At 46.3% G+C, this 13384-nt stretch overlaps 1 protein-coding gene across 6 annotated transcripts in view; it reads right to left on the bottom strand.

Moving 5' to 3' along the window:
* LOC139230019 (carnitine O-palmitoyltransferase 1, liver isoform-like) overlaps positions 1 to 13384 on the bottom strand; it is a 107482-nt gene that overhangs the window by 55487 nt on the left and 38611 nt on the right. For 5 of the 6 annotated variants that reach the window (XR_011587879.1, XR_011587878.1, XM_070861745.1 and 2 more), the window contains 8 exons: positions 13019 to 13180; positions 11709 to 11848; positions 11092 to 11263; positions 8318 to 8419; positions 5823 to 5960; positions 4854 to 4931; positions 4098 to 4205; positions 718 to 805 (listed from right to left, as the gene is read on the bottom strand). Coding sequence is in view for 4 of the 6 variants with exons in the window: in XM_070861745.1 (XP_070717846.1) it covers positions 718 to 805; positions 4098 to 4205; positions 4854 to 4931; positions 5823 to 5960; positions 8318 to 8419; positions 11092 to 11263; positions 11709 to 11848; positions 13019 to 13159 (967 nt within the window). In the remaining 2 variants the exon portion in view is untranslated. The remainder of the gene's footprint in view (positions 1 to 717; positions 806 to 4097; positions 4206 to 4853; positions 4932 to 5822; positions 5961 to 8317; positions 8420 to 11091; positions 11264 to 11708; positions 11849 to 13018; positions 13181 to 13384) is intronic. The other variant, XM_070861747.1, reaches the window with a different exon arrangement.

Consider the following 13384-nt stretch of genomic DNA (forward strand, 5'->3'; position numbering starts at 1 on the left):
TTTGCTGCCTCAGAGAGCTATGAAAGCTGCAACATTGAATAAATTTAAGATAGAAATAAGCAGTTTCTTAAACGATAAGGGGATAAAGGGTTATGGGGAGCGGGCAGGGAAGTGGATCTGAGTCCGTGATCGAATCAGCCATGATCGTATTAAATGGCGGAGCAGGCTCGAGGGGCCGTATGGCCTACTCCTGATCCTATTTCTTATGTTATGTTACAACAGTGACTACACTTCAATAAAGTACCTGATTGGATGTAAAGCGCTTTGGGACATCCAGTGGTCATGAATGGCCTTTCCGATGTTAAACGCTGCGCATGCGTGAAACTGTGAGTGGGCTGTGTAGCCGGTTAAAGCAACGATGCCCACCCCAAAAAAAAATTAGGGGGAAGATTGATTGGGACTCTGCCTCTCTGGAGACATTCTAGTCCCTGCTCATCCCCTGTCTGTGAGGGCACGCCTGTTACTAATACTTCGCCATATAGGAGTGCAAACCTGCTGCTCCATAGCATTGTCAACTGGAGGTCCGATGAATTCTACCACCGGGCTTGCCCCTAAATATTCCAATGTGGTTTAATTCGCTCTGTACTGATTAACCCATCAGTGTTAGTAAGGCAGCTGCGGAATCGCGAATCGTGTGAGACATGTGGGCAGCTTTCCCCACCACCCCTGCCCCGAGCGGTTACAAGCAGCACTGCGTCCACAGCCTTTCAATCTTACCTGTCTCCTCGCCTGGCAGTCGCGTCGTGTTGAACATTCGTTCCCACTGTGCTGAACACAGAGGTATTGGGAACCCTGGCAGAGTACTCTGCGCCCAAACAGTGTGTGTGGGGGCAGGGGAGGGCGGGGCAGGGGAGGCATTCAAGACCCACGGAATTAGTGTTAGATGTTAGGAGGTGGAAAAAGTCAGTTCACATCGCCATAAATGGGCAGATATTGGAGGGGGGGGGAAAAAATGTAAAAAAAAAAAAATTATAAATTAGTTTATCCTCTATTTTATGACATTGTTTTTTTAAAAAAGCAAAACTAATAGACAAGACAACAACCCTTTTTTTAAAAAAAAACTATAGTTATAAATCTAAGCTGTAATTAAAAATGAGTGAACAGGTTGGTACAGCAGGTTACGGAGTTGTCCACACACTGCAAAGTGGTCGGACTCAGCTCTGAACCAGTCAGATCTAGCTTGAGGACCACTTGGGGGAGACACTAAGCGGAGGTAATAAACCACCTTTAACCCTGCTGCACTAGCATTGGGGGCACCTGGGGGCAAGATTGCTACTTGCTCTCTCAATTTGAATCGTTCGCAGCTTGGTGTGCCCGTAAGTACCCACAGACTTGGAACGGCTAATCTCAGTGGCACCATCAGGCAGAGAGGGCAAGTCAGAGGCTGCACAGACCAGGCCCTACCAGGCCCTCACAGTTGGGAGACAAGAGGGTGGTATACATGAGGGTCCTAAAAGGAAATACAAGGGAAGCTTAAAATGGCAAGAAACACATTTTAAAATAATGATCCAGCTGCTTCGTTTACTGCTTGTTTAAAAAGTGCAATCAGATCCTGATCACTGTACAATGATTCCTGCCGGAAGATGCACAAGTATGGGTGGCAGGCGAGGGCTGGACCGGGCTTCGTGGTGATGCCCTCGCTGTCGAATAGTCCACTGATGCTCACTTTCCAATTTACATAGAATTTACAGCACAGACACAAGTAATTCAGCACAACTGTTCTGTGCTGGTGTTTATGCTCCACACGAGCCTTCTCCCACCCTACTTCATCTAAACTAAGTACCCAGAGGGCTGTCTGCCCCCAGTGGAAACGCACCCCAACAGTGCCTTCCAGGGGAGCGGTGGAGGCTGAGGAAATAAGGGGGAGGGGGTAAAAATTCTTTGTCCTTTCATTTTAGTTCTATGCAATCATTAAAAAGAAAACTTAATCTATACAAAATGCATTTGTTGCCACAGTAACCGATTGATTTTAGCCCTCAATTCCAGGCAAGATCCCAGCCTCCCGTCCCCAAATTACTTTTTTGCAGCAACAACGTGTATTTATATAGCACCTTTAACGTAGTAATCCCAGGACACTTCACAGGAGACAAAAATTTAACACCGAGCCACATAAGGAAAAATTAGGGCAGGTGATCAAAAGCTTGGTCAAAGAGGTAGGTTTTAAGGAGCATCTTAAAGGAGGAAAGAGAGGTAGAGAGGCGGAGAGGTTTAGGGAGGGAGTTCCAGAGCTTAGAAACTGGGCAGCTGAAGGACAAGAATTTTTTTTTTTTTATTTATTTTTTTTTTTAAAAGGACCATTCAGCCCACTGAAGCTCATCCCTTTGGTAGCTTAAATAAATGATACACTGGATTAAACACAGTCCCCTTTCCTATACCATGTCTTACAGGGATGTGGGTTTGCCACCTGGAAAATAGAGCAAGTGTTCCTGTCTTGCATAGCTGTGTGGTGACAACCTAAAATAAAGATCACCCTGAATGATGTCCAGTGTGATTGACACCAACATTACCTGGGAGGGACGTTTTACTGTGTGAAAGGCTATATAAATGCAAGTTGTTGCTAATACCCTATAACTATAAATAGTTAATATTTTACCATTTTTCTCAGTAAACAATCAACTTATTTACAATCAACTCTGAAAACACCAATTCCCATTTCTGCTTGTAAATTACTTTTTTTTTAAAATCTAAAAGTAATTCCCAATTACTAATGCAATGTTCTTCCCCCCACTCCCTAGGGAGTCTAAGACTAGGGGACATAGCCTAAAAGTTAAAGCCAGGCCTTTCAGGAGTGAAATTCGGAAACAGTTCTACGCAAAGGGTGGTAGAAGTTTGGAACTCTCTTCCGCAAACGGCAATGGATGCTGGGTCAATTGTTCATTTTAAATCGGAGATTGATAGATTTTTGTCAACCAGAAGGTATTAAGGGATTTGGGGCAACGGCAGGTATATGGAGTTAGGTCACAGATCAGCCGCGATCTCACTGAATGGCAGAACAGGCTCCAGGGGCTAAATGGCCTCCTTCTGTTCCTATGTTCCCCTCCCCTAAATTCAAAGCACCATTCCTGACAGAGAGGGCTGGTACACCACCTGTTTTAAGGCATCTGCGCCATAACTAGCTGCCAGAGGATGTGCAAGAATAGGGTATATTCAATCAGCCTTCAGACTTCCCCATCCCTCAGAGTGTGGCCTTGAGTGGAGTGCAATGCGTCCCTCTGCCATAAACACAACTGGGAACTGGTTGCAACGAATTGCAGATGCAAATCCCAGGTCCTAACTTCAGTGCGGTTTGAGCCGTGTTTGCTGAGCAAACTGATAAGGCCCCAGTCAGAGGCAGCAAGTTCCGTCTCATTCCTTTCAATACAATTTAAAAACCTGGTGAGATCCACCTACCCCAGTAAGAGCAGATCCAGTCCTCCAAATGTGCAATGTAGGCAAAAATATAGGACAATACAGTTTATTCACCGAACAGTAATGGAGTGCATAGACACCAAACCGTGAAAGTAACAGTCCCCCGATGAGTCAGTTGGTAAAGGCAGTGTTTGAGTGAGCCATAAAGACCGGGAAGGACCCAGTCTAATATGTCTGAACATCAGGAGGGGACAGGATTCGGCTTGTGATGCCCTTCATGGTCAAACAGCCTGTCAACACTCTGCCTGTACTGTTTCGTACAGTAAGAATAGTCACGGGCGCAGCGGGTGACCGGGATTAGGGGAACTATACCGTAATAATAGCTGATACTTTCACGTGGGGAGATGGGCAGAGGTTCGCCCAGTTACTCCAGCCATACCGCAGGCAGCTCCCCAGCCCTATTAGATGACAGCTGTCAATATGAGAGCTTGCCTATTCAATATTAAGTTTGCATGGAATATTGCTGGTTCTCAACCAGGCTGGGAGAAAAGAGCAGGGAGTTTCTGGAAGGCATTTCTGCAATTACAACTGGAAGGAACTAGAGGAAAAATCCAGCTAAAATAACCCCATCCTGCAGCTCAGGCAGTGGTAGAACTCCCTGCTATTCTCTGCTCAGACGCTCTGCCCTTCAAACATCCAGTCAGTCATTGTAAGAGTACATCGGTGCATCATTAAGGTTAAGTACTTACCGGTGGGATCTCCTCACGACTAAGTTTCCGTCTATAAAGGAGCAAAGCGTGGACCAGATTACCAGCGCGTGCAGCTTGAATTGTTGTTGGAGTCACATACAAGAAATCCTGAAGTTAGAAAGATAGCAATTATTCTCAGTTCGAGAGAATACATTAAACTGCCCCCCCCCTCCCCCACCATGGCTTGGAGACCAGAACAACACTGAGCCATAGAAAGAGAGAAAGACTTGGATGTATATAGCGCCTTTCACAACCACAGCACATCTCAAAGCGCTTTGCAGCCAATGAAGTGCTTTTAAAAAAAAAAAGTGTAGTCACTGTTAAAATGTGGGAAACGCAGCAGCCAATTTGCTTACAAGCAAGCTCCCACAAACAGCAATGTGATAATGACCAGATAATCTGTTTTTTGTTATGTTGATTGTGGTATATTTTCCAGGACACCAGGGATGAGGAGAAACTTCTTCACCCAGAGAGTGGTGAACCTGTGGAATTCTCTACCACAGAAAGTTGTTGAGGCCAATTCACTAAATATATTCAAAAAGGAGTTAGATGTAGTCCTTACTACTAGGGGGAATCAAGGGGTATGGCGAGAAAGCAGGAATGGGGTACTGAAGTTGCATGTTCAGCCATGAACTCATTGGAGTGGGATTTGAACCCACAACCTTCTGACTCAGAGGCGAGAGTGGACTTTGGCCCCTCAAATTGAAAGATACTTCGAACCTAACCCCATGCATGATATTCACATGAAATCCTTACCATGGCATAGTAGTTGCTGTTGACCATAATTGGCTCTCGACCCTGCAGGTAGACGTACTGCTCCCACCAGTCGCTCACCTGGAATGGTGCAATGACAGGACAGTAAAATAGCCCCATTAATAAAACCCTGCGCTGCGTCGTCCCCTCCATTCGGAGAGTTTGTTTGCTGCACAAGTCAATTAAAGCAATAATTTTAAACTCCAAAGAGCAAGGGGCCCCCACTCATCAAGGACCAAGCCTAATTTTTCATCCAGAGTGGCCGCCCCAGGTTGTACAGCTCCCACAGTTGAACAACATGTGGCATGAAAAATGGACCAGCTCATACGAGCACAGATCCTGAGCCATTAGAATCATAAACTGATACAGCATTCAACCCATCTGTGCCGGCTCTTTCAAAGAGCTATCCAATTGGCACCTCTACTTTGCTCTTTCCCCATAACCCTGCAAAAGTTCCCCCTTCAAACAGTTATCCAATTCCCAGTTATTACTGAATCTGCTTCCACCGACCTTGCAGGTCGTGCATTCCAGATCATAACACGCTGGCTAATTTTTTTTTCCCTCGTGTCGCCTCTGGTTCTTTTGCCAACTACCGTAAATCTGTGTCCTCTGGTTTCTGATCCTTCTGCCAGTGAAAACAATTTCTCCTTATTTACTCTATCAAAACCCTTTAGCGATTTTGAACACCTCAAATCAAATCGCCCCTCAACCTTCTCTGCTCGAAGGAGATCAACCCGTTTCTCTGGTCGCTCCCATTAACTGAGCACAAAGAATCAACAGGCTGCACCACTCCCAAGTGCAAAAGCTGACAGCCAAGGCTCGATTTAAACAAGTAGGACCAAATCAGTACCTAGAGCCAGTTACTGAAAGCAGCCCGATTAATTGTTAATCTACGTGGGCCCTGGTGTGGAAAAATATGCAGCCAGCCATTTTAGAAGGCATTATTTAACTAAAATACAGCACTTAACTCACATAGTTGGCAGCCCACCAAGACTTGAGTTTAAGGTACCACTGCAGCCGAGAACCCAGGTTCCGTTCAAAGTCTTTCGCCAAGGCCTTTGTTCGTCCGAAGTCCTCTTCGTTCATCAGAGGCCTCACCGACTCCAAAAACTTGAGGGGGATGGGGGGGAAAATAGGAGGAAAAAGATGAACACATTTCAAACACACTCACTGAAGAGCACACAAGATTCCCGAAGAGAAGGGGTTGTCTTTATGAAGAAAAGTTGAGCAGGTTGGGCTTGTACTCATTGGAGTTTAGAAGAATGAGAGGTGATCTTACTGAAACGCGTAAGATTTTGAGGGGGCTTGACAGGGTAGATGCAGAGAGGATGTTTCCCCTCGTGGGGGAATCTAGAACTAGTAAGATCACCTCTCATTCTTCGAAGCTCCAATGAGTACAAGCCCAAACTGCTCAACTTTTCTTCATAGTTTCAGAATAAGGGGTCGCCCATTTAAAACGGAAATGAGGAGGAATTTCTTCTCTCAGAGGGTCGTGAATCTTTGGAATTCTCTACCCAGAGAGCTGTGGAGGCTGGATCATTGAATATATTTAAGGTGGAGATAGACAGATTTTTGAATGATAAGGGAGTCAAGGGTTATGGGGAGCGGACGGGGAAGTAGAGTTGAGGCCAAGATCAGATCAGCCATGATCTTATTGAATGGCGAAGCAGGCTCGAGGGGCCAAATGGCCGACCCCTGCTCCTATTTCGTATGTTCGTAAGCTACCGGGGCTAAGTGTACAAAAAGCAGTGTAGGGTGGATTTGCCTTCTGGCTGTGAATGTTGTGGGTTAGAGTCCCAGGGTAAGAAAATATGAAGTGCAGGAATAGGAAAAAGTCCATTGGAGTGACCAAGCTCTGGGCATTCCATGATGTGTGAAGCATTTTGGTCCTACATCTTTTAACCCTGTCTGTACTATGGAATGCATCAAGGTGCTTCTGAAGTTTAAAATCTGCTGCTCAAAGACAATTAGTGCAAGTGTATTCATTCTCTTGTTTCGAATGACGGGAAAAGCTTATAATGGGATGTCTATCCATTCGACGGCCTCCTGAGATGCCGAGTGAAGCAACAGATCTCAGCGGGCAGGTTGATGTCATGTGTTCAGCGGTCTGGGACTTATGGCCACACTTCGGGTCATCCTTCATCTTCCACTTGTGGGGCAGGTGGCCGCATTGGCCATACCTTATGCGTCATACTGGGCGACGTCACCAAAACGTCGCCTATTGGAGTATGGGCAGGAACTTCGGCGGGGCCTAGGTACAGCAGAGGTGCGGCAAATGATCGGGACAGAAAAATGGAGCGCGATTGGGGCACATGAGCGACATGATCGGGGCGCAGGAGAGGCGTGGGCCATGGGACAGCACGGGCCCAGCCCACACTGCGATATGTGTGCGCACTAGGTCCGTGCAGCAGAGCTGGTCTCCAGTCATCTTGGTTAACCCTTGCCACTGGACCAAGACCTAGCTCTGTCAAGCCCGTGTGGTGTCTGGTATGCAACGGCCACCCCACGTTAAAAAAATCCAGGCACAGGCATCTTCCACCCTTCATGCAGTTCAGAACTTGGAATATCAGGTCCTCATCGAAACACCTGTGAACTCATCCCTTTATGATGTGGAAGCAAGTCATCCTCGATACGAGAGACCGCCTAAGAAGACCCTGTGTGGATTCAGTTGAGCGCTGTCCACACTGTCTTTGAAGGAGGTCGAAGCCAGCAATCTCTGCACGTCATGCATTTCACTGACCTCAATGTGGTACACACTCATTTTAAATAAATGACACTTTTATCTTGGAATAAAAATACTTACACCTGAGATTTATTGTTCTTTTGGGGGTGGGGGGGTAGAAGGGAACTCTTAACATAAAGCAATTTCAAGGAAAGATGAATATTGTAACCAAGGCTGGAACACTACATATTAAACAACTTACATTTATACAGCGCCTTTAACATAGTAAAGCGTTCCAAGGCGCTTCACTGGGGTGTTATCAAACAAAGTTTGACACCGAGCCACACAAGGAGATACAAGGGCAGAGCTTGGTCAAAGAGGTAGGTTTCAAGGAGCATCTTAAAGGTGGAAAGAGAGGTAGAGATGCAGAAAGGTTAGGGAGGGAGTTCCAGAGCTTAGGGCCTTGACAGCTGAAGGCATGGCCGCCGATGGTGGAGCAATTAAAATTAAACATGCATCAATAAGGAAAATCCTACCTAAAGCAAACAGAAAATCTTAAACTAGCCCACATATAACTCTGCTCTGTCCCAATTCCAGGTTTCTGTCCAAGCTGGATCTTGTTATTTAACTCCCCGGTGTTTCTCCCAGACTTACAAACATACTGATAAAATCTCATTGAGCCTCAGAGGCTCAAGTTAATGATTCATAGGTTTTATACTTGACTAGGTTGAGAGTTGATCAAGTACTTTGCTCTTGCCCCACAGCTAGCCAAACTTCGCTTGACTATTAAAGATCTTCACCTTACCCTTCGTAAGGTGTCTTTTACCGATGGAACAGGCAGACGTGGGAGGGAGTTCTGGAAACTGTACAACATCGGTTTACGACCCGAGAAGATCTTCACCAGAGTCTGAAAAAAAATATATAAACTATAAGTTATTTTTCCTTCTTTCCAGCTTTACTCCCAGACTTTCCTGAAGGACTGATTCCTTCTGAGGTGCAGATCCATTGGCGCTGGGGACCCGCTTGAACCTTTTTCACATGCAAGATGAATCAGTCAGCAGGCTATTCGCTCGTGGGAGCTATCAGAGCTCAGCCTGTCCTCAGCCAAGATCCACACCCAGTACTCCGCATTAGGGGTGAGGAACAGTGATCAGGAGTGGCAACCCTGAAAGATTTCTCCTCTCCCTCGTCCAGTGTACTGAGGCCACTCTAACACTCCCAACTTCTACCCCAGCTGGGCTCAGCTAGCTGAGACCAGGCAGGGAATCAAGAGTCCTAGTTTGCACTGCTGAATGCAAGAGTATCTAATCAAAGACTCGAGGGCCGCCTGCAGAGCACAACAATGTTCGCTGTGAGCTGCGCTTTGTTCTGCACGGCCTGTTTCTTTTAGTGCGCCGTCCCTTTAAATTTCTGCTGTCGCTCCCTCACCCGAGTCAGAAGGCTGTGGGGGTTCAAGTCCCACTCCAGAGACTTGAGCACTAAGCTGACACTCCAAGTGCAGTGCTGAGGGAGTGCTGCACTGTCAGATGAGGCTGATGCTTTAAATCGAGGCCCCGTCTACTCTCTCAGGTGGACGTAAAAGATCCTGTGGCACTATTTCAAAGAGCAGGGGAGGTATCCCTGGTGTCCTGGCCAATTATTATCCCTCAATCAACGTAACAAAAACAAATGATCTGGTCATTATCACACTGCTGTTTGTGGGAGCTTGCTGTGTGCAAATTGGCTACATTACAGCAGTGACTTCACTTTGAAAATACTGCATTGGCTATAAAGCACTTTGGGACGTCCAGGGTCGTGAAAGGCACTATATAAATGTAAGTCAGTGAGCGGCCTGCACGTAACCTTTCCCATTGCTATGCAGCCGCACAGCTTAGAGGGAGAATATTGGTGCAGAGGTCATGGCAATCCAGCCCAGTAAGCTCAAGCAACTCAGTTCTACTTGTGTTTGCATTTCTTACTCACTAGTTTCTTCTGTTTGAAATTCATAGGTTTTCAAAAATGGCTCTTCCTATTGCTATTGCCTCATTGTTGCATAAATTCAGCTGGTGAGTAATTAAGATGCACAAACTAGGAGGGTCCCAAGTTCAAACCACAGTCTGTGCTATTTTTTTAATTGACGGGATGTGGGCATCGCTGGCAAGGCCAGCATTTATTGCCCAGCCCTAATTGCCCTTGAGAAGGAGCCGCCTGTTGAACCGTTGCAGTCCTGTTGGTGAATATGCTCCCACAGTGCTGTTAGGGAGGGAGTTCTAGGATTTTGACCCTGCGACGATGAAGGAACGGCGATAAATTTGAAAGTAAGGATGATGTGTGATTTGGGTTGAACTTGAGCTGATGGTGTTGCCATGGTGCGCCGCTGGTGTTGGGTCTGAGCCACAGTAATGATAGGGGCACTGCAATAGGCATTAGAACGGTTGAGTTAGGAAGAGAGAAGTCAGCCAGGCTACCACTCCTGATGTCTATAAAGCAATTCTCGCTGCAAGTGCACATTGGTGGGTGGCAGCCAAACACAGAATATAGCTCAATATCATTACAATGTCAAGGACAGATACAGAAAATTATCAAAAAGGCTAATATATTTAAAGAACTAGAATCCGAGGGGGTAGAAGTTATGCTACAGCTATAAAAAGCCCTGGTTAGACCACACCTGGAATACTGGTATTCAGTTCCGGGCATCACACCTTAGGAAGGATATACTGGCCTTGGAGGGAGTGCAGCTTAGGTTTACCACAATGATACCTGGACCGCAAGGGTAAAATTACGAGGAGCGATTACACAAACTAGGGTTGCATTCCCTGGAATTTAGATGGTTAAGGGATGATTTGGTCAAAGTTTTCAAGGTATTAAGCAGATTAGTTCCCCCCAAATTGGCCTGGGTTTTTTTTAATCTGTTTTTTTTGCCTCTCCCAGGAGATCACATGGTTTCAGGTGGGGCGGAGAGTGTATATGTTGCGATGCACAAGGTATCGCAATTGTGTGGGACAGGCTTGATGGACCAGAGGGTCTTTACCTGTTCGTCATTGCTCATATGTGACTAATAGGGTAGAGGGAGAAACTATTTCTGCTGGTTGGGGAATCTCGGACTGGGGACATAGTCGAAAAATTAGAGCCAGGTCTTTCAAGAGTGAAGTTAGGAAACACTTCTACATGCAAAGGGTGGTAGAAGTTTGGAACACTCTTCTGCAAAAAGGCAATTGATGCTGGGTCAATTGTTAATTTTAAATCTGAGACAAATAGATTTTTATTAAGCAACGGTATTAAGAGATATGGGGCAACGGTGGGTATATGGAGTTATGTCACAGATCAGCCATGATCTAATTAAATGGCGGAACTGGGTCAGGGGAGCTAAATGGCTTCCTCCTGTTCCCGTGGTTGACTATCATTATCAACATTCATGGTCATGCTCACACAGGGCAACTTGGACAAGGGATCAGAGGCTGCCAGTGGAACGGTGTCCACAGCAAGCAGTCGAACACATTCACGACAGCGGGCACGGAGACGCAAAAGGGAGAAAATGGGAAGAAATTTGGTTATTTCATGCATGGGGCAGTGACACGAAGGTGATGCGTCAGCACTTACAAACCAGACTTTGGTGGTAGCGGACACATTGCCATGCTCTTCAAACATCCAGCCGTGGTAGGAGAGGAGGGATTTGAGGATCTGCTGCATCACAAAAATCAGTGCCAGCCACAGCCCCGTTGCAAACAGCAGTGCGCTCACCACGCTCTGACCCTGGTGTGATAAGTATCTTCTATAAAAGACAGACAAACACAATATGTTAAAAGGTGGTTGTAAAATAGCAAATCTGCAGGGCATCCCAAAGTAATTCAGAGCCAACAAAGAGCTCTTGAAGCGTAGTTACTGTTGGCTTGAGGGAGTTAAAGATGACACAAGTGCGAGTGTCCCTCTTAACAAATCCCACTGTTGGATCATCAGGGGAAGGACTTGTTTTTTCTGTTACTCTAAAAACCAAAGGGTAATGGGAGTCCAAAAGCCCTTGATGTAACAAAACGTCCTAGGCAATGTTCCCTCCAATTTTAGTTTTGGAGCCGCGCGGCCCCTTTAACGGGCTACGCGGCCCATTCAAAATTCCGCACATGCGCGTTTTTTCCCATTTGAAAAGCCGGTGTGCCTGCTGCACAGGAGCTCCAGACCGCCGCGTGAAGCTCAAGTCCAAGTCACTGAGAGCCGCTCACTGTAGAGGGAGGTGGTCCTTGAGCTTGGCTATCATTCCCATCGAGGGATCGACCCGTGTATACATCGTACCGACGACAGTCAACACTACAAAGAGCCAGCTGGATGGGCTGGCAGGGTAAACACCGCTCACAAAGTTGTTCTGCAAAGAGGCAAAGGAAAAAAAAACAATATTAGAAAAAAAAAATCCCTTTAATACAAGAAGGAAGTTTGCACGAGCTTATGTCAGACCATACAGTCACATCTTATAGTGGGGTAACAAAACCACAGCCTAAAATTTCCCAGCATCATATATAATGTTAAATTACCCTTTCATTTCTCAAACATTATTTACATAAATATATATTTATAGAAGATTGCACTGGACACAGAAAACTCCATACTTGCCCCATTGTGGAACAGCAGCAGCTCAAATACAGCAAGGGTTTTTGCCTCAGTTTTTATTTATTTTCTATTTTACCTCTTTCTTCTTCGGTTTCACCATCCCAAGAGAGCAGGCAGTCACCCCGCCCCGCCTTCCAGGGCCTCTGTGAATATTGTTGTCGCTGGCTACAAGATGATGTGAATCATCGGATGTGCTCTTTCTTGGGGTGAAATGGGGCTTGCGTGGAAGGGAGAAGGGAGATGTGGGGGGTGGGGGAAAGTGAGTGTGAAAACGCCTTTGGTTATCACAAGTGGGGAAAGGCCCATCAAAGCTTAACCCTGCAGTACATTAACTTCCCCGTCATGGCATATTTTAAACAACCCACTGCTTTTACCTCTACTATCTTGATGAATTATTCCCCCACATTTTGCACACATAATCATATTCACCATCCAGGACAAAGCAGCCCGCTTGATCGGCACCCCATCCACCACCTTCAACATTCACTCCCTCCACCACCGGCGCACCGTGGCTGCAGTGTGTACCATCTAAAAGGTGCACTGCAGCAACTTGCCAAGGCTTCTTCGGCAGCACCTCCCAAACCCGCGACCTCTACCCCCTAGAAGGACAAGGGCAGCAGGCGCATGGGAACACCATCACCTCCACTTTCCCCTCCAAGTCACACACCATCCTGACTTGGAAATATATCGGCCGTTCCTTCGTCGTCGCTGGGTCAAAATCCTGTAACTCCCTCCCTAACAGCGCTGTGGGAGCACCTTCACCACACGGGAGTGCAGCGGTTCAAGAAGCACCGCCTTCTCCAGGGCAATTCGGGATGGGCAATAAATGCCCTTATCAGTGACACCCATAGTGCAGGAACAAATTATAAAAAAATACGCAGAGGGTTCACTCTATGGGTACACTTGATTTTGAATGGAAAGCACTTACCTTGAGTCTGATACATTTCTTCTTCCAGGACCTGATGCCCGAGAGGTAGATCTCTTTCAATGCATTATGGCTGAGTTGGAGATCGATGCCCTCTGGAGTGACTGTGAACTGAAATGCGACGGCCTGATGAGCTTCTGCCATGTTCGCACGTTATGCAACTACCTGCAAAACAACAATGGAGGACGGCACCATTACAGCTACTGATAGAATGAAAAAGACTTTCTGTTTATTTATATAGCGAATTCATGATGTCAGGACGTTCCAAAGCACTTTATAGCCAATGAAGTACTTTTAAAGTGTAGTGACTAATGTTATGTAGAAAACACGGCCAATTTGCGCACAGCAAGCTCCCAAAAACAGCAATGT

The sequence above is a fragment of the Pristiophorus japonicus genome, chromosome 19 (genome assembly GCF_044704955.1).
Source record: "Pristiophorus japonicus isolate sPriJap1 chromosome 19, sPriJap1.hap1, whole genome shotgun sequence".
NCBI lineage: Eukaryota > Metazoa > Chordata > Chondrichthyes > Pristiophoridae > Pristiophorus > Pristiophorus japonicus.